The 21324-nt window shown below is 38.4% G+C and overlaps 1 protein-coding gene and 1 pseudogene across 2 annotated transcripts in view; one reads left to right on the top strand and one right to left on the bottom strand.

Annotated features, from left to right (window-relative positions):
* LOC135093310 (acidic mammalian chitinase-like) overlaps positions 1 to 21324 on the top strand; it is a 59535-nt pseudogene that overhangs the window by 33640 nt on the left and 4571 nt on the right.
* LOC135093318 (ras-related protein Rab-39B-like) overlaps positions 18141 to 21324 on the bottom strand; it is a 111053-nt gene continuing 107869 nt past the window's right edge. For both annotated transcript variants that reach the window (XM_063992498.1, XM_063992491.1), the window contains one exon: positions 18141 to 20346. In XM_063992498.1, coding sequence (XP_063848568.1) covers positions 20224 to 20346 — 123 coding nt within the window. In that variant the 3' untranslated portion in view covers positions 18141 to 20223. The remainder of the gene's footprint in view (positions 20347 to 21324) is intronic.

Raw genomic sequence — 21324 nt, 5'->3', positions numbered from 1 at the left:
GCATTCATTTTGGAATGAGTGAAATGAAAATGTTAAAGTGTATTGTGTTGATGGTGATCATTAAATGGTCTCCAATAACTCTTATTTGAACAAAGAAGTTGGGAGTGTATCTGTGCCACTATATCTACTCTTCACAGCTACTATCACCCCCACCATTGCTGTTCACATCCACAGCCAGAATATCCTGCCTCAGCACCTTACTCCTATTGTACTGAAGCAATTCATAATCATTGTGCCCAGTTAAATTCTTGGGAGTTAGTAGAACTGAGTGATGCAACAGGACCAATATTGTCATATTACAAAGCCTTACTATTCCTTTGACTAAATAAATATAGGGTGTTGATGTTGGCATTAAAGCAGTGTTTCACTGCTGTCAATGCAGAACACATGAACACATCTTAAATGACTGCTCATGTACAGTTGGTGCCCAAAAAAGATGACAAAGTTCTCAGTTAGTGTCTGTGACTGTGCACTATCAAACTACTTTGATTTAGTTGAATAGTAGAGTGGAGCACTGACAATATCTGATCTGGCAACTCAAGACAGATGTTGGCCTTTGGCACACTCACACATTAACACTTTTAGTATAGATTTGACCATTGAGTGATAAGATGTTTTGAGTGTGTATATTCATAAGCTGACTTTTTCAAGTTTCTTTTACATGTCTTTCCATATCACCTTCCAGTGGCTACCAGACTGCCCATTGCTGGCTATGTAATGCTGTCTGTGGTTGCTTTGTTCTAAGGAATAAACACATTTAAAAAACAACTAGTATTACTAGAGCTTGACAGAACTGTGTACTGGTAGGTTAAAAGGTTCAGAGATGTGACCGAGATCTTGATGTCATAAAAGTTTCAGAGCCTCACCACCAAGAACACAGAGTTTCTTTTCTTTCAATTCCTTTGCTGTTAGGTGAGAATTACATTCTATTTCTCTTTTCATAATGTTCAAAGTTTGCTGAGCAACTTTCTTTTTTAATTCAAGCTCTGGAATAGACAGTGTGACCACCATCTCAGAACCTCTTGACCCACCTGTACACAGTTCTTTGTCAAACTCCATTGATACTAATAGTTTTTTAAATGTTTTTATTCCTCTGCACAAAGCAACCACAGATGCTATTTCATCACCAGTAATGGGCAGTTTGGTATCCACTGGAAGGTAATATGGAAAGATATGTGACAGTAATTTGCAGAAGTCAACTCATGAATACATGCACAAAAAAAATCTCCTTATCACTCAACTGTAAAATCTATACTAAAACCATTAATGTTTGAATGCATTCTAGGCCACTGTCTGTCTTGAATTATTAGGTCAGATATCATGAGGGCTCCACTGTGCCATGCAACCACATCAAAGAAGTTCTGTTGTGCATGGTTACTGACACTGAGTGAGAATTTTGTCATCTTTTTTTTTTTTTTTCATATCAAGTGTTTATGAACCTACCACAGTAGCCATATGCTTAGGCCATAAAATACATATGTAATAAACACTATCTGTGATGAGTAAATCAAGGGATAAAAGTGCTGGAAAAGGATATGCTTGTTGCATTTGATAATATATATTTTTACCCTGAAATATTACCTTTGATGTGGGTCACTGAACCTAACAAATGCCTTATCATTAGGTGTGTGTTTTGTTATGTTTGAATTCATTAAACAACCATGCCAAATGTAACCCAACTGCTTGTATCTACAGAATTTTCCTGCACATTATGTAATAACATCTTTGTGAAAACCAACTAGCTTGGATAATGAAGAAGTAGCATAAGATATTTTATTTTCAGTACTGGGAGTGCATCAGTGAGGTTGGCATCTTGGAGTTGTGTGCACCTGGCACTGTTTGGGACCAAGACCTTAATCTATGTAACTGGGAAGAGGATGTGGATACTTCAAACTGCCATCAATGGATCTGCAGTGTAGACAACACCTACTACCCCCACCCCGACTGTGACAAGGTAGTGATACTGCATTACTTTTGCTGAACCTTGAGGGACTGTAAGGCAGGGAATTTTATGTGTGTGTGTGTGTGTGTGTGTGTGTGTGTGTATTTACCTAGTTGTAATTTATGGGGCCTGAGCTACATTCATGTAGTCCCATCGCCATATCCACACTTGTCCAGTTTTTCCATAAAGTTGTGCACACTCATTGCCAATACTATATCCTCACTTAGCTTGTTCCAAACTTCTGCATTTCTCTGTGGAAAAGACACCTGCCAAAACGATAATTACTCCCAGTGAGGTTTAAAGCACTGTTCAGGGGTTGCTGTGAACTTATCATTAAATCCAGCTGTGACCTCACTGAACATTTCCCTTTGTGTCTCACAACACAAGGGGGCAGTCACAGCCTGCCCTCTAAAGACAACTCTCTTCCTCCACACAAAACTACAAGCACCTAATAACACACACACCCTTCACTCAAAAATTTTAAAATCATCATGGCGACTCCTACACCAGCCTTGGAGTCCCCATCTGGGGAGGGGACCATAAATGTCCCCAGGTCGGACTGCCTTTCTGTCGACGACCCTAAGTGTCTTGACACCCCCCTCAACTTTTTCTTCATTAACTTCTGCAACATTCGTGGTCTAAGATCTAATTTTCAATCTGTAGAACACCACCTCTCCTCTTCTAAACCTCATCTTCTTTTCCTCACTGAAACTCAGGTGTCTGAGGCAACTGACAGTAGCCCCTTTTCTGTTCCCTCCTACTTTCTCTATCTTCATTTTCAATCCAAAGCTGGATGCTGCGTTTATGTGCGCAATGACTTAACCTGCTCTCGTGCCCATGCTCTTGAATCTTCCGAGTTTTCCACCATCTGGCTACGACTACAGAGTCACTCTCATACTAAATTTATCTCTGCTGTATACCTCTCACCTAACTCCTCTGATTATAAGAAATTCTTTGACTACTTAACTTCCAAAGTGGAGCACATTCTGACCCTCTTCCCTTTTGCAGAGATCTCCATTCTTGGAGACTTCAATGTTCACCACCAGCTTTGGCTTTCCTCTCCCTTCACTGACCATCCTGGTGAACTAGCCTACAACTTTGCTATCCTCCTTGACCTAGAGCAATTGGTGCAACACCCTACTCGTATTCCTGACCGTCTTGGAGATACGCCCAACATTCTTGACCTTTTCCCGACCTCTAATCCTTCTGCTTATGCTGTCAGCCTTTCTTCTCCGTTGGGCTCCTCCGATCACAATCTCATATCTTTATCTTGTCCTATCGCTCCAATCCCTCATCAGGATCCCCCTAAGCGAAGGTGCCTCTGGCGTTTTGCCTCTGCTAGTTTGGGGGACCTGAGGAGGTATTTTGCTGATTTTCCTTGGAATGACTACTGCTTTCGTGTCAGAGACCTGTCTTTGTGTGCTGAGCGAATAACAGAGGTGATAGTGTCTGGCATGGAGGCGTACATTCCTCACTCTTTTTCTCATCCTAAACCTTCTAAACCTTGGTTTAACACAGCTTGTTCTTATGCTATACATGATAGAGAGGTGGCCCACAAAAGATACTTAAGCCTTCCATCACCAGAATCTCGTGCACTTTATATTTCTGCCCGGAACCATGCCAAGTCTGTTCTCCAACTAGCCAAAAACTCCTTCATTAACAGAAAATGTCAAAACCTTTCAAGATCTAACTCCCCTTCTGATTCCTGGCATCTAGCCAAAAATATCTCCAATAACTTTGCTTCTTCTTCTTTCCCTCCTCTATTTCAATCAGATGGCAGCACTGCTATCACATTTATTTCTAAAGCTGAACTCTTTGCTCAAACCTTTGCTAAAAACTCTACCTTGGACGATTCTGGGCTTGTTCCTCCCTCTCCTCCACCCTCTGACTACTTCATGCCACGTATTAAAATTCTTCGCAATGATGTTTTCCATGCCCTCGCTGACCTAAACCCTTGGAAGGCTTATGGTCCTGATGGGGTCCCTCCTATTGTTCTCCGAAACTGTGCCTCCGTGCTTGCACCTTGCCTAGTCAAACTCTTTCAGCTCTGTCTGTCAACATCTACCTTTCCTTCTTGCTGGAAGTTTGCCTACATTCAACTTGTTCCCAAAAAGGGTGACTGTTCTAATCCCTCAAACTATCGTCCTATTGCTTTAATTTCCTGCCTATCTAAAGTTTTTGAACCTATCCTCAAACAGGAAGATTCTTAAACATCTATCACTTCACAACCTTCTATCTGATCCCCAGTATGGGTTCCGTCAAGGCCTCTCTACTGGTGATCTTCTGGCTTTCCTTACTGAGTCTTGGTCATCCTCTTTTAGAGATTTTGGTGAAACTTTTGCTGTTGCTTTGGACATATCAAAAGCTTTTGATAGAGTCTGGCACAAAGCTTTGATTTCCAAACTACCCTCCTACGGTTTCTATCCTTCTCTCTGTAACTTCATCTCAAGTTTCCTTTCTGACCGTTCTATTGCTGCTGTGGTAGATGGTCACTGTTCTTCTCCTAAATCTATTAACAGTGGTGTTCCTCAGGGTTCTGTCCTGTCACCCACTCTCTTCTTATTATTCATTAATGATCTTCTAAACCAAACTTCTTGTCCTATCCACTCCTATGCTGCTGATACCACCCTGCACTTTTCCACGTCTTTTCATAGATGTCCAACCCTTCAGGAGGTAAACATATCATGCAGGGAAGCCACAGAACGCTTGACTTCTGATCTTTCTAAAATTTCTGATTGGGGCAGAGCAAACTTGGTATTGTTCAGTGCCTCAAAAACTCAATTCTTCCATTTATCAACTCGACACAACCTTCCAGACAACTATCCCCTCTTCTTCAATGACACTCAACTGTCCCCCTCTTCTACACTGAACATCCTCGGTCTGTCCTTTACTTATAATCTGAACTGGAAACTTCACACCTCATCTCTAGCTAAAACAGCTTCTATGAAGTTAGGTGTTCTGAGACGTCTCCGCCAGTTTTTCTCACCCCCCAGCTGCTAACTCTGTACAAGGGGCTTATCCATCCATGTATGGAGTATGCTTCACATGTCTGGGGAGGTTCCACTCATACTGCTCTTCTAGACAGGTTGGAATCAAAAGCTTTTCATCTCATCAACTCCTCTCCTCTAATTGACTGTCTTCAGCCTCACTGCCGCAATGTTGCATATCTAGCTGTCTTCTACCACTATTTTCATGCTAACTGCTCTTCTGATCTTGCTAACTGCATGCCTCCCCTCCTTCCACGCCCTTGCTGCACAAGACTTTGTTTTTTCTCTCACCCCTATTCTGTCCACCTCTCTAACGCAAGAGTTAACCAGTATTCTCAATCATTCATCCCTTTCTCTGGTAAACTCTGGAACTCCCTGCCTGCTTCTGTATTTCCACCTTCCTATGACTTGAATTCCTTCAAGAGGGAGGTTTCAAGACACTTATTCATCAATTTTTGACCACTGCTTTGACCCTTTTATGGGACTGGCATTTCAGTGGGCATTTTTTTTATTGGATTTTTGTTGCCCTTGGCCAGTGTCCTTCCTACATAAAAAAAAAAATTTCTTTGTTAATTAAGCATTTTCTTTTTCTTAGATTTTTGCTGTGTCATGTGAATCTCGGATTTCCTTCTCTTAGCAGTTGTTTCTCATTATCAATATCTTGCAGTCCATTTCACAATTTATATATCAGTATTAAATTTCTCCTTTCTTTTCTTTGTTCCAATGTTGGCAGATTAATTTCCTTTAACCTGTCTTTGCATGTTAATTCTTCCAGTTCTGGAACCATCTTTGTTGCCATCCTTTGTACCCTTTCTATTTTTTTTTCATGTTTCTTGTGAGGAGACCACACTGATTCAAACTGTCCCAGCCATGTTCTAATCATAGTGGTAATTATCTTTCTCATCTTATCTTTATCCATGTAGTGGAATGCTGTTCCAATATTTCTCACCATTCTATATGTATCACTGAATATCTTTTCTACATGCTTCTCCAACAGTTGACTATCCTGTATTGTCACTCCCAGATCTTTCTCTTTTTGTACTTTTATTATTTCTTCATTTCACATTTTTATATGCCCATTTTGGTTCTTTTACTTTTCCCATTTCCATTACATGACATTTTTTTCACATTAAATTCCATCTCCCATTTCTTACTCCAGTCTCAAATCCTCATATAGAATTTCACAGTCTTTGTTGTTTCTTATATGTCTTTGTAATTTTGCATTGTCTGCAAACAAGTTTATGTAACTCTACTCCTTCAGGTATATCATTTATATAGATCAGAAAAGTATTGGTGCTAGCACTGATCCTTGTGGTATTCCACTATCTACTTTTCTCCATTTTGATTTTACATCCTTTACTACATTTCTCATTTCTCTTCCCTTTAGGTAGCTTTCCATCCAGTTTATTATTTTTCCATTTAATCTTACATTTTCTAGCTTCCATAGTAACCTGTTGTGGGGAACTTTGTCAAAAGCCTTTTTTTTTTAGATCTAAATACACACAGTCTACCCAACCAATCCTCTCCTGTGTTGTATCAGTCTCTCTTGAATAGAAGCTCATCAAATTTGTTACATATGATCAATTTTGTCTAAAGCCATACTGTTTTCTGATATTATATCATGTTTTTCTAGAAATTTTGTCCACTGCTTCTTTTATTACCACAGATCTTACATGCTATGCTTGTCATTGATACTGATCTATAGTTTAGTGGTTCTTTTTTTTCCACTTCTATAAATTGGCACTATGTCTGCTCTCTTCCATTCTTTAGGCACTCTCTCAGTTGATGATGGCACTTTATTGTCATATACTGGTTCAATTAGCAGTTTCCTGCACCCTTTTAAAATGAAACCCGGTACTCCATCTGGTCCTGTTGCTTTTCTCTCTTCTAATTCCTCCGTCATTTTATAAACTTCTTCATTGATTGCCTTCATTTACCACATTGTCTTCTTATCTTGTAGTTCTTTAAAATCTGATTCTTCTGTGAAAACTTGCTGGAACTTTTCATTTAGCAACTAACTCATGCCTTTTGGGTCATCATGTGTTTCATTTCCATCCTTCAATCTTTCTAATTTTTATTTTAGTTTAATTTTTCCATTTATGAATCAGTAGAACAGTTTTGGTTCATCCTTACACTTTTCATCTATATCTTTTTCATAACATTGCTCTTTCTCTCCCCTTATTTTCACATATTAATTTCTTGCTATCTTAAAGTCTTATTTATTTTTTTGGTTTTGATTTCTTTTAATATTTATTTATGCTTTGTCTCTCTTTTTCTTTGCTCTTGCACATCTTACATTGAACCACATCTGTTTTCCTTTTTATTTAGGTTTGTATAATGGGACATATCTATTCACTCCTGTCTCATATAGTTCCATAAAAATGTCATACTTATCTTGCACATCATTTGTTCTTTCAGCTTTCCCCAGCCCATTTCTTCATAGATCTCTTCACATCATTTGTTCTTTCCAGCTCTCCCCAGTCCATTTCTTCATAGAATCTCTTAAGATCATCTCAGTTCACTTTCCCATAGTTTCTCCTGTTTTCTTTGTATGATTCATCCTCTTCACCGACATGATTATCAGTCTCTATTTCTATCATTACATGGTCACTTTTTTCCCAAAGGACACACATATCTTAATTCTTTAGTTAGGTCAATTCCTTTTGTTGATATTAGGTTGTCTTCCCTATATCTTGTATTTTCAGTCATCCAGTGCATCATTATGTTTTCCATAATCATCTTCAGAAATCTTTCTCCCCTTGCAGTCTCATTTCTTTGTGCCTCGAATGTTTCCCAATTTATTTCTTTTCCAACTGAAGTCACCAACCAATAGTACTCCTTCATTACTTTTTATTAATTTACTCAAACACTGGATGGTACCTGCTATTTTTTTCTCATAGTCTTCCTTGCTCCAAGAATTTGTTTTGGGTGGTACATAGGTTGTCATTACCATCAGTATTTCTCCATTATTATCCTTCAAGCTAACACTCACAATTTCTGTTTTCCCTTTCCCATATTTCACAGTTTTTGTCTTCACTTCATTTTTTGCCAATATCATTATACCTCCCTCTCCCCTGTACCAATCCAGTCTCTTCTACACATACTGTAGTTATTGTTAATGGCCATCTGATTTTCTTCTTTTAGCTTTGTTTCTGTTAAACACACCACCTTTGTATTCTTTTCTCTTAAACAGTTTTGTGATTCTAGTGTCCTTTGTAACAGCCCATCTATGTTGGTTTACATCACATTCAGTCTTTAATTTTCACTATTTTTTTTTCAATTTTATTTTCATTTATTCTTTTTTGCTCTATGTATAATTTTTTCACTGTCTCCCCAAATTTACTCCAAAAAATTTAATCTTTTCTTCTGTTCTGATTAATTTTTTTTTTTTTTTTGATGTGTGTGCGCGCGTGTGCGTGTGTACATGCGTGTGTGTTGTACAGGGCATGAGCCAAAGCTTATTTTGTCTTGTCTCAATCACCATATTTGTCCAGTTTCTCTTTAAACATGTGTTCACTGTTTGCTACAACCACCATCTTTTCCTTCAAATCTTTCCAGATTTCAATAGTTTGATACAAGAAGCTAGATTTCTTGATGTTGCTAGGACATCCCCTCTTTATTTTCTTCCCATGCCCCCTTGTCCGTCTCTCTCCCTTCTCTATCTGTAGTACTAAGTCATTTTTATCTGTTCTTTCTATATTGTTTAATAATTTGTACATTGTTATCAGGTCTCCTCTTTCTCTCCTCTCTTGTAGTGTTGGAATCCCATCTCTTCAAGTCTTTCTTCATAACTTAAGTCTCTCACTTCTGGTACCATCTTTGTTGCTATCCTCTGTATTCTTTCCAGTATCTGTATATTTTTTTTTCTATGTGGAGCCCAAACTACTGCAGCATATTCCAATTTAGAACATGTCATGCTTGTTATAATTTTCTTCATTTCTTTATCTAAATATTTAAATGCCACCCTAATGTTTGCTATCCTGTTTATATGCCTTTCAAGTGATAGTGTGTCCTGAATCTTTATTCCCAAATCTTTTTCTTCATTACTTTTTATTATTTCTCCTCCCATTTTGTAAATCTATGAAGATCTCTTTTTACTTTTTCCTATTTTCAGGACATGGCATTTTCTGGCATTAAATTCTAGTTTCCATCTTTGGTTCCCATGCGTGTATTTTGTTAATACGCTTTTGTAACTCCTTGCAGTCATTTTCATCCTTTATTATTTTCTTTATTTTAGCATCATCAGTGAACAGGTTTAAATAACTATTTAGATCCACTGTCATATCATTTACATATATTAGAAACATAATAAATGCCAACGCAGATTCTTGTGGTACCTCACTTGTCACTTTGTGCCAACTTGAATTAGTGCCTCTGATTACTGTTCTCATTTCTTGCCCTTGTAAATAATCCTCTATCCTCTCAATGTTGTTTCCATTAGTCCTCTTCCATTCTCTAGCTTTCACAAATAAGGCTTTCGTAGAGAACTTCATCAAATGCTTTTTTGAGTCCAGGTATACTGCATCAACCCATCCGTCCCTTCCTTGCATTCCATCTATTACTCTTGTACAAAAGCTCAGTAGATTTGTGACACAGGATCTCCCTTTCCTGAATCCAGATTGCTTTTCTGTAATTATATTTTCATCTAAATTTTACACCCATCAGTCTTTAATTACTATTTCACAAAGCTTGCTTACAATACTTTTTAGTGACACTGGTCTATAATTTAATGGTTCCATTTTATTTCCCCCTTTGTATATTGGTACTGTGTTAGCTTTTTTCCATTCCCTTGGTACTTTTCTTTCTTTCAATGAAGTTATTTTATATCCTGTATGGTTTCCTCCCTTTGTTCTCTGCATTCTTTTAATATCCATCAAATTAATTGATCTGGTCCCATAGCTTTTCTAACATCCAGCTCTTCCAGCAGTTTCTTGATTCCTTGTCTCTTTACCTGTATCTCCTGTATTCTCTCATTCTGTGATACCACTTTTGGTGCCACAAAATCAGTTTCCTTCGTAAACACTGTCATTCATTAGTTCACTCATCTCCTCAGTAGTTTCATAAATTCTTCCTTCTCTTTTTAACTTGTTTATCTCATCCCTATGTTTCATTTTCCCATTTACATATCTGTAAGAGAGTTTGGGCTCTTCCTTGCTTTTTTAAAATTTTTTAATTAATTTATTTTTTTATGTAGGAGGGACACTGGTCAAGGGCAACAAAAATCCAATAAAAAAAAAAGGGACCACTGAGATGCCGAATAGGGTCCAAAGCGGTAGTCAAAAGTTAAAAGATAAGTGTCTTGAAAGAAATTCAGGTCATAGGAAGGTGGAAATACAGAAGTAGGCAGGGAGTTCCAGAGTTTACCAGAGAAAGGGATGAATGACTGCGAATACTGGTTAACTCTTACATTAGAGAGGTGGACAGAATAGGGGTGAGAGAAAGAAGAGTCTTGTGCAGTGAGGCTGCGTGAGGAGGGGAGATACGCCCAACATTCTTGACCTTTTCCTGACCTCTAATCCTTCTGCTTATGCTGTCACCCTTTCTTCTCCGTTGGGATCCTCCGATCACAATCTCATATCTTTATCTTGTCCTATCACTCCAATCCCTCCTCAGGATCCCCCTAAGCGAAGGTGCCTCTGGTGTTTTGCCTCTGCTAGTTGGGGGGACCTGAGGAGGTATTTTGCTGATTTTCCTTGGAATGACTACTGCTTCCGTGTCAGAGACCCGTCTTTGTGTGCCAAGCGCATAACAGAGGTGATAGTGTCTGGCATGGAGGCGTACATTCCTCACTCTTTTTCTCGTCCTAAACCTTCTAAACCTTGGTTTAACACAGCTTGTTCTCGTGCTATACATGATAGAGAGGTGGCCCACAAAAGGTACTTAAGCCTTCCATCACCAGAATCTCATGCACTTTATATTTCTGCCCGGAACCATGCCAAGTCTGTTCTCCAACTAGCCAAAAACTCCTTCATTAACAGAAAATGTCAAAACCTTTCAAGATCTAACTCCCCTCGTGATTTCTGGCATCTAGCCAAAAATATCTCCAATAACTTTGCTTCTTCTTCTTTCCCTCCTCTACTTCAACCAGATGGCACCACTGCTATCACATCTATTTCTAAAGCTGAACTCTTTGCTCAAACCTTTGCTAAAAACTCTACCTTGGACGATTCTGGGCTTGTTCCTCCCTCTCCTCCACCCTCTGACTACTTCATGAGACGTATTAAAATTCTTCGTAATGATGTTTTCCATGCCCTCACTGGTCTAAACCCTCGGAAGGCTTATGGACCTGATGGGGTCCCTCCTATTGTTCTCCGAAACTGTGCCTCCGTGCTTGCACCTTGCCTAGTCAAACTCTTTCAGCTCTGTCTGTCAACATCTACCTTTCCTTCTTGCTGGAAGTTTGCCTACATTCAACCTGTTCCTAAAAAGGGTGACCGCTCTAATCCCTCAAACTACCGTCCTATTGCTTTAATTTCCTGCTTATCTAAAGTTTTTGAATCTATCCTCAACAGGAAGATTCTTAAACATCTATCACTTCACAACCTTCTATCTGATCGCCAGTATGGGTTCCGTCAAGGCCGCTCTACTGGTGATCTTCTGGCTTTCCTTACTGAGTCTTGGTCATCCTCTTTTAGAGACTGGTGAAACTTTTGCTGTTGCCTTGGACATATCAAAAGCCTTTGATAGAGTCTGGCACAAAGCTTTGATTTCCAAACTACCCTCCTACGGTTTCTATCCTTCTCTCTGTAACTTCATCTCAAGTTTCCTTTCTGACCGTTCTATTGCTGCTGTGGTAGATGGTCACTGTTCTTCTCCTAAATCTATTAACAGTGGTGTTCTTCAGGGTTCTGTCCTGTCACCCACTCTCTTCTTATTATTCATTAATGATCTTCTAAACCAAACTTCTTGTCCTATCCACTCCTATGCTGATGATACCACCCTGCACTTTTCCACGTCTTTTCATAGACGTCCAACCCTTCAGGACATATCATGCAGGGAAGCCACAGAACGCCTGACTTCTGATCTTTCTAAAATTTCTGATTGGGGCAGAGCAAACTTGGTATTGTTCAATGCCTCAAAAACTCAATTCCTCCATCTATCAACTCGACACAATCTTCCAGACAACTATCCCCTCTTCTTCAATGACACTCAACTGTCCCCCTCTTCTACACTGAACATCCTCGGTCTGTCCTTTACTTATAATCTGAACTGGAAACTTCACATCTCATCTCTAGCTAAAACAGCTTCTATGAAGTTAGGTGTTCTGAGACGTCTCCGCCAGTTTTTCTCACCCCCCCAGCTGCTAACTCTGTACAAGGGCCTTATCCGTCCATGTATGGAGTATGCTTCACATGTCTGGGGGGTTTCCACTCATACTGCTCTTCTAGACAGGGTGGAATCAAAAGCTTTTCGTCTCATCAACTCCTCTCCTCTAACTGACTGTCTTCATCCCCTCTCTCACCGCCGCAATGTTGCATATCTAGCTGTCTTCTATCGTTATTTTCATGCTAACTGCTCTTCTGATCTTGCTAACTGCATGCCTCCCCTCCTTCCGCGGCCTCGCTGCACAAGACTTTCTTCTTTCTCTCACCCCTATTCTGTCCACCTCTCTAACGCAAGAGTTAACCAGTATTCTCAATCATTCATCCCTTTCTCTGGTAAACTCTGGAACTCCCTGCCTTCTTCTGTATTTCCACCTTCCTATGACTTGAATTCCTTCAAGAGGGAGGTTTCAAGACACTTATCCACCAATTTTTGACCACTGCTTTGACCCTTTTATGGGACTGGCATTTCAGTGGGCATTTTTTTTTTATTAGATTTTTGTTGCCCTTGGCCAGTATCCTTCCTACATAAAAAAAAAAAAAAAAAAGATCAGAAGAGCAGTTAGCACGAAAAATAGTGATAGAATATAGCAAGAGATGAAACATTGCGGCAATGAGAATGAGGCTGAAGACAGTCAGTTAAAGGAGAGGAGTTGATGAGGTGAAAAGCTTTTGATTTCACTCTGTCTAGAAGAGTGGTATGAGTAGAACCTCCCCAGATATTTGAAGTATACCCCATACATGGATGGATAAGATCCCTGTACAGAGACAGCAGCTGGAAGGGTGAGAAAAACTGGCAGAGACATCTCAGAATGCCTAACTTCATGGAAGCCGTTTTAGCTTGAAATGAGATGTGAAGTTTCCTGTTTAGATTATAAGTAAAGGACAGACCGCAGATGTTCAGTGTAGAAGAGGGGGACAGTTGAGTGTCATTGAAGGAGAGAGAATAGTTGTCTGCAAGGTTGTGTCAAGTTGATAAATGGAGGAATTGAGTTTTTGAGGTATTGAACAATACTAAGTTTGCTCTGCCCCAATCAGAAATTTTAGAGAGATCAGAAGTCAGGCATTCTGTGGCTTCCCTGTGTGAACTGTTTACTTCCTGATGGGTTGAATGTCTATGAAAAGACGTGTAAAAATGCACACTGGTAACATCAGCATATGAGTGAATAGGACAAGAAGTTTGGTTTAGAAGATCATTGATGAATAATAGGAAGAGAGTGGGTGACAGGACAGAATCCTGAGGAACACCACTGTTAATAGATTTAGGAGAAGAACAGCGTCTACCACAGCAGCAATAGAACGGTCAGAAAGGAAACTTGAGATGAGGTTACAGAGAGAAGGATAAAAACTGTAGGAGGGTAGTTTGGAAATCAAAGCTTTGTGCTAGACTCTGTCAAAAACTTTTGATATGTCTAAGGCAACAGCAAAAGTTTCACCAAAATCTCTAAAAGAGGATAACCAAGACTCAGTAAGGAAACCCAGAAGATCACCAATAGAGCTGTCTTTACAGAACCTATACTGGGGATCAGATAGAAAGGTAAGAAGTGATAGATGTTTAAGAATCTTCCTGTTGAGGATAGATTAAAAAACCTTAGATAGGCAGGAAATTAAAGCAATAGGGTGGTAGTTTGAGGGATTAGAACGGTCACCCTTTTTTTTGGAACAGGTCGAATGTAGGCAAACTTCCAGCAAGAAGGAAAGGTAGATGTTGACAGACAGATTTGAAAGAGTTTAACTAGGCAAGGTGCAAGCACAGAGGCACAGTTTTGGAGAACAATAGGAGTGATCCCCTCAGGTCCATAAACCCTCTGAGGATTAAGGCTAGCGAGGGCATGGAAAACATCACTGTGAAGAATTTTAATAGGTAGCATGAAGTAGTCAGAGGGTGGAGGAGAGGGAGGAACAAGCCCTCAATTGTCCAAGGTAGAGTTTTTAGCAAAAGGTTTGAGAAAAGTTCAGCTTTAGAGATAGATGTGATAGCAGCGGTGCCATCTGGTTGAAATAAAGGAGGGAAAGAAGAAGCAAAGTTATTGGAGATGTTTCTGGCTAGGTGCCAGAAGTCACAAGGAGAGTTAGATCTTGAAAGATTTTGACACTTTCTATTAATGAAGGAGTTTTTGGCTAGTTGGAGAACAGACTTGGCAAAAATATAAAGTGCATGAGATTCTGGTAATGGAAGGCTCAAGTACCTTTTGTGAGCCACCTCTCTATCAAGTATAGCATGAGATCAGGCTGTGTTAAGCCAAGGTTTGGAAGGTTTAGGTTGAGAAAAAGAGTGAGGAATGTATGCCTCCATGCCAGACACTATCACCTCTGTTATGTGCTCAGCAAACACAGACTGGTCTCTGACACAAAAGCACTAAGTCATTCCAAGAAAAATCAACAAAACACCTCAGGTCCCCCAGCTAGCAGAGACAAAATGTCAGAGGTACCTCTGCTTAGGGGGATCCTGAGGAGAAATTGGTGTGACAGGACAAGATACAGATATGAAATTGTGATCAGAGGAGCCCAATGGAGAAGAGAGGTTAACAGCACAAGCAGAAGGATTAGAGGTTAGGGAAAGGTCAAGAATGGGTGTATCTCCAAGACGGCCATTAATACAAGTAGGGTGTTGCACCAGTTGCTCTAGGTCGTGGAGGATAGCAAAGTTGAAGGCTAGTTCACCAGGATGGTCAGTGAAGGGAGATGAAACCCAAAGCTGGTGGTAAACATTGAAGTCCTTATGTGTCATTTTCCCATTTATGTATCTGTAGAAGAGTTTGGGCTCTTCCTTGCATTTTCTTACTATGTCAATTTCAAAATTTCTGTACTCTTCTCTAGTATTTCCATTAAGATTTCTCATAATTTTCCTCCATGCCCTGTCTTTTTTTTTTTTTCTACACACCTGGCATTATACCAATCACGCTTCCTGATTTTCACTTTATAACTTAGCACAAACTGTTGCACCCTCTAGACTTGCTCAAAAATATCTAATTTTTTTTTTGTGCTATTTTACCTTCAAAAAGCTTTTTCCAGTTAATTTTTCCATAAAATTCATTAAGCTCAGCAAAGTTTGCTTTTGCACAGTTCTGTCTCCCATTTCTGTATTGTTCTTTCCTGTGCAACACTTTCCTCTTGTAGTACTATTTCTATTGTCATATTATCATTTCTTTCCATTGGACTTAGACAATGTATACTGGGGTTTTCATAAACACTTCTTTCCATTGGACTTAGACAGTGTATACTGCGGTTTTCATAAACACTAAGTCCAACTGTGCTGGTTCTCTGTATCTTGTAGTTTTTTTCACCTACTGTCTCATTGTATTCACCAGCATGGTTTTCATAAGTTCTTCGCTCCATGAACTAACATTTTGTTTCACTTCCATCTCCTCCCAGTTAATTCCTTTAGTGTTGAGGTTCCCTACTAAGAGCACATCGTTACTTTTCCTTAACATTTCCTCTGCTATTTCTTGTTTCTAGTTGCATAATTTTATATCTATGCATTAGTTTTTGGTGGTATGTATGTTACACTAATTTTCCTTTTTTTCACTTCCTTTGATCTTAATCACAACGCTCAAAGTTTCTGCCATTCCATCACCATATTCCACTTCCTCAACAACAGTATCCTCTTAACCAATATAACTCCTCCTCCCTTTCCTTTTCTGTCTCTCCTCCTTGTGGTATATCCTTCCTTTGCAAATCTCAACTTTATTTCCTCTTTTAGTTTGGTTTCTGTTAAACATACCACATTGGGTTTATTGTTCTCTAAGTAGTCTTTAAGTTCCAACAGGCTCAACACCAAACCATCTATATTTGTATACATAATTTTTAAACTTCTGCCTGGTAATCTTCCATGGCATCTCTGTGCCACTATTTCCTCACTTTCATGTCCACAATTTTTCAAATGAATCTCCTTGCTTGTTCCTGTGTTCTCTCTTCATTTTTTTTGACTGGGCCTCTACTCTGAATTTACTCCTCTTTTCTTCATTCATGTCTTTTTTTATTCGCATTTTTCTCATTCCTTCTACTTTTGCCAATTTTTCTGTTCTTTGTAAGTCATGTTCTGTTGCTGTTTGTGACATGAATCTTATTTTCTTTGGTTTTGTTACATTTTTGTTGTATTTTCCAATCCTGTAACCCTCTTCAGTTTGTTCGACTATCTCCTCTCCTGCCCCCACCACTTCTGCCATAATGTGTGTGTGTGTGTGTATCTAATTGATTTTTTTTTTTTCTCATGAGATATTAAGGTTGTCAATAATTAATTGAAATTCATATATCTCACACTTTTGCAGTACTACTGGTGCTCACAAGGATCTCCAGTCCTGCAGCAGTGCGCTAGTGGTACATTCTGGAGCCAGGAGGCAACGGATTGTGTGAACCCCTCAGATATTGACACCTCGACATGCAACATTCCATGATGAGGCAAGCCTATACTGTAACTGTTTTTGTAGTTCTATGTTCTGTAGTTCTATGTTGTATTATATTGAGGATGTCATGTAGACTGACAAATCCAGTTTTCATTTAGAGACATGTCATAGATGAAAAGTCACATTAATTAATTCAAAGTTTGTATAGTGTCAAACCAGTTTGAATGGCCTAGTGGTGTAGAGGTGTTCAACTTAGACTTTAGAGATTTCATATTCATATCCAAGACCAAGTGGAAAAAAAAGTTGAGGGCTTTGCACCTTTCTCTGTGTAGTCCCTGTTGACCTAGTAAATTAGTTGGGGATTTAAGTTGAGTAATAGTGATCTTCCTTCTTGCTGTTTCTGATGGCTAGTAGATATACCTTTCTATGTGTGTATATATGTTGTGTGTGCTTCAGGAGACTATGCCACACCTTAAGGGGTATAAAGGTGATGTATATGAAATAAATAAGTAGATAAATAAAAAAAAAATTTCACTCTGTGGTCTTGATCCAATAAGCAAGGCACTCTGTCCTCTCTGAGCCAGAGATAATTTTCTGTATTACTTTCTCCAACTGATAATTGAATTTATGGACTGTTGCTTTGTAAATTTTTACCTGGTTGCAACAGTAAAACATATGATGGTATTATTTTTCACAAATATCTCCTAAACAAACAGTTGGATCAATATGATATTTTGGCACAACTTGTTTGACACTGTCGCCTAATTTATAGGCACTGTGTTATTGAGTTTACTCTTGGGTTTGAAGGCAAAGCTGACAAGAGGTGAGTAGATATTCACACAAGGGAAGGTTTTACATGACATGGTTGTTACATGTAAAGGGATTCATTGTAGGAGGACGGTAAAGAGGGAGAGAGGGAGGAGATGGGAGTGGAAGGAGAGGTGATGGAATGATAGTCATGTGACATAAAACCTTCCCCTGTCTGAATGTCTACTTGGCTCTTGCCAGCTTTATCTTCAAAGCTAGGAGTAAACTCCTTAATGACAGACATGATAAATTAGGTGACGGTGTTATACAATTTGTCAAAATGTCTTATTGATCCAACTGTTTGTTTACGTGATATTTGAAAAACAATGATTCATATGATTTGAAATGGATAGTTGGCCTTACATAATGGTGGCCTTCACAAGAGGCATTTACAGGTAAGAGTACTGGGCAGCACTCTGTTATTAGTTTGCCTAGTCACCATCTTGAGACCTTTTTAAAATATAAAAATGATTTACTTTTTTAAATCTGAATTGTTTTGATACATGCTATTTTCTGCAACAGAACATCAAAATAATTAACTATAATTATGTGGTATATGTAGTAGTGTTAAAGTTCATATCAAGGGTTTGCACTGTTTATCTTTGCAAGTAAATTTTTTTTCTAAATAAAAGTTAAGTAGTAATTAGGTTTTTTTTTATAGTAAATAGCAAATCATTCAAACACTGGTTTCTAGGAACTATAAAGTTTCATGGGGTTAAATTAAAATGTCACACAATTAAAACTTAAGCTTTTTATTATTAGAATCACATCCTTGTATCAAATTCTGGGATAGACTAAAATTGCATACAATAGCACTGTGCTCGTGGGTGGGGTGATTGGGTGCTACAGTAATCAGCACATGCTGGACACATCTTGGGGTTAGGGAAATGCCTTACAAAATATATCTGTTACACAATGTTCAGTGTGTAAAACTTGATTGCTAAAAAAGATCTCACTCAACACTTCAAGCACAAGGATAATGAAACCTTAATTTACCTATGTACAAAACAGGATGATTTACCTGTCCCAACTGTTTCTACCTGTCCACAGCCCTCACTTGCTGCCAGTTTCCTGCTGTAGCTACATTCCAACTCGTTACATACAAAATGAATGAGCAACTCCTCAGAATAAATTGAATGGGTTTAGCATTAAATCTAGCATTACTATAAAGCATGATAAGATGGACTCTTGGTGGTGGCAGTTAGTGATATGGAAAAGTAACTAGAGGCACAGAAATGAGCCTTTCAGATAAACAATTAATGAAGTACTACTCTGGAATTGAGAAACTAAAGTTAGGGGGAGGGAAACAGAGAAGACTCATGTGATGATGAAGGTAATCAAAACTTGGATGAAATAGTAGTGCATATATAGTGATAGTCATAAATGAGGTAGAAGGAAGTGGGTTATGAAGGCAGCTGTTTGCAATCTGATATTATGGTGTGCTTTGAGAAGATGGTTAATGTGATTTACTTTGCTAGATGTAGAAGTTAAGGTACTGGAATCAAAAGTACTACAAATAGGATCATTTGGGAGGATGCAAGGACAGTCAGCTGTTTGAGGACAGGGTCTACACAACCATAGCATTCGAGTGCCTACAAACGTGGATGAACTAGCAGGACAGGGATTAGGGTCTTACACTATCTTTTAGGGTTCTCTCAAGCAGTATAGCAAGCATCACATTTACAACATCTATGTACATTTTTGAACTTAGTACAATAAATACACAACTCATTGCAGTAACAGTTTCTCTTAAGAGCATCCAAAAATAAATGTAAGATGAAATAACTCTTGAAATAATATGGAACTTGAAAATTTCATATTTGCAAAATATCATATTTATGTTAAGGATAGAAAATGTTGTGCCCTCCTTAATGCTTCAAAAGATTTCAGTTTATACCTCTGTGTGAGTATTCTTGTCACTTTATGCATGTGTAATTTTATGATAAAATAAATGTGGGCATGTGCTTAAATTAATGAGACCATTTTTACATAGGCTTGCATAGGTGCATGTGTGTGTGTGTGTGTTTGTGAAAATCAATGAAACTAATCTAAAATAGGCATAAAAGATGTCACATTAACAGGAATAGCTTGCATAATGATTGGGTGTACAAAGTTTACTTAATAAGAAAGAAGCATGTGTGGAGAACAGCTAAATGCACATATTAAGTCTTGTGCCAAAAAATAGTAGATGCACTCATGTACAACAAATGCTGTTCTGAAAAAGAGTAAAGACATGCAAAAATAGGTTCATTTGTGTTATGTATTGTAATGATATCTTAAGAGTAATACAGATATGTATAAATATATATATATATAATATGTATATAAATACATGTACATTATATACACACAAAGAAAAGAAACCAAGGAGGTAAATTCTGGAACCATACATTCAATGCATGATGAATGTCTTTAAAGTACACCTTTCCAGCCTGAAAACTCCTTTATGCTTTAAAGGAAACATGCCACAGCAAACATATAGGTACATCTCAGAATTACACTAGTCTGCCCTTACCATATAAATTAGCATAAAACTCTAACTAGTCTCCAACAACAATGGTAGCCTTAATAAAAAATTCCATTAAAAAAATCACATTTGTAGCATAGGATTGGACAGGACTAGACATGAGTTCCTTTGGTATCTTATTTTCAAATTGATCTGGTGAAAGACGAATGCAGCAGACTGCCAAAAATTTCTCACACTCACTCATTTCTCCCTCCCTCCCTCCCTACCCTGTCACAACAAACCGTTCCCTCCATAATAAACTATACACCAGAATCAACACACATGCACACAAATGAATGGATCTGCTTCTTCCTTAACAGCAGAATCCAGACTTCTCAGGCTCAGCTTCCATCAGGGGGTAGGAGTGGTTTGGACGGGAGAAACCGGTTTTGATCCCATCCCAACCTTCTTCTACTCTGAACTCTCCAGACTGGATCTTTTGATGAAAGGAACAGCAAAATTATCTTAAATTATGTATATTTATCTCCTGACAAATTAGCTTATATACAACTATACCCACATATCTAGGAAGACAGAGAAAATTAAAAGTGTAAGAGAAGGCTATGCAGTTTACACGAAAGTTGTCACACACTACAAATTACAACACTAACATTGCAATTTTTTCCAGTGTGGGAGTTCCTTTATTGATTTTTGTTTTTGTTTTTTTATTATAATATTAAGATTGATCTTAAGCCAAAATATAACATCAATGTCAGTGTATCAAGATTTGCAGTGTGCAATTTCTTTTGCATCTTCTGTATTAGACTGAGACAGCTACCTACAATGAGTGGAATATTATGAAAAATTAATGAATGTACAGTAGGGTACGCGACAATGCATAGTTGTTATAACATACAGCTACAATAACATCCTGAAATTTTAATAAATATTTAATTGGAATAACAAACCAAAACTGGCATAACACTCGCCACTCTTGCAAGCACTGGAATTCTAATGAATTTTTAATTGCAATAATAAACCAAAATTGGCAAGATGAACTTGCCATTCATGCAAGCACTGAACTTTTAATAATAATTTAATTGGAATAACAAACTAAAACTCGCAAGACTAACTCACCAGCTATGCGATTCACTGCTCATCTATCTGGCGCCTGTTCCTTCCTCCCTTTTTTCCTTTCCTCTCCATTCTTTTGTCTTGTTTTAAACCTCCCTCCCTGTTACCTCCCCTTCCCATTATCTGTCAAAGATAAGGGAGTGATACCTCACTCCCTCTCTCCCCTTATTCATTTTGCCATTTTTACTTCATCCTTTCTCAACAGGGAGATTCTTAAACACCTATCACTTCACAACCTTCTATCTGATGATCTTCTGACTTTCCTTATTAAGTCCTGGTCATCCTCTTTTAGAGATCTTGGTGAAACTTTTGCTGTTGCCTTAGACATATCAAAAGCTTT

The sequence above is a fragment of the Scylla paramamosain genome, chromosome 3 (genome assembly GCF_035594125.1).
Source record: "Scylla paramamosain isolate STU-SP2022 chromosome 3, ASM3559412v1, whole genome shotgun sequence".
NCBI lineage: Eukaryota > Metazoa > Arthropoda > Malacostraca > Decapoda > Portunidae > Scylla > Scylla paramamosain.
The sequence above is the reverse complement of the archived record's forward strand: the minus strand, read 5'-3'. Positions and strand labels throughout refer to the sequence as shown.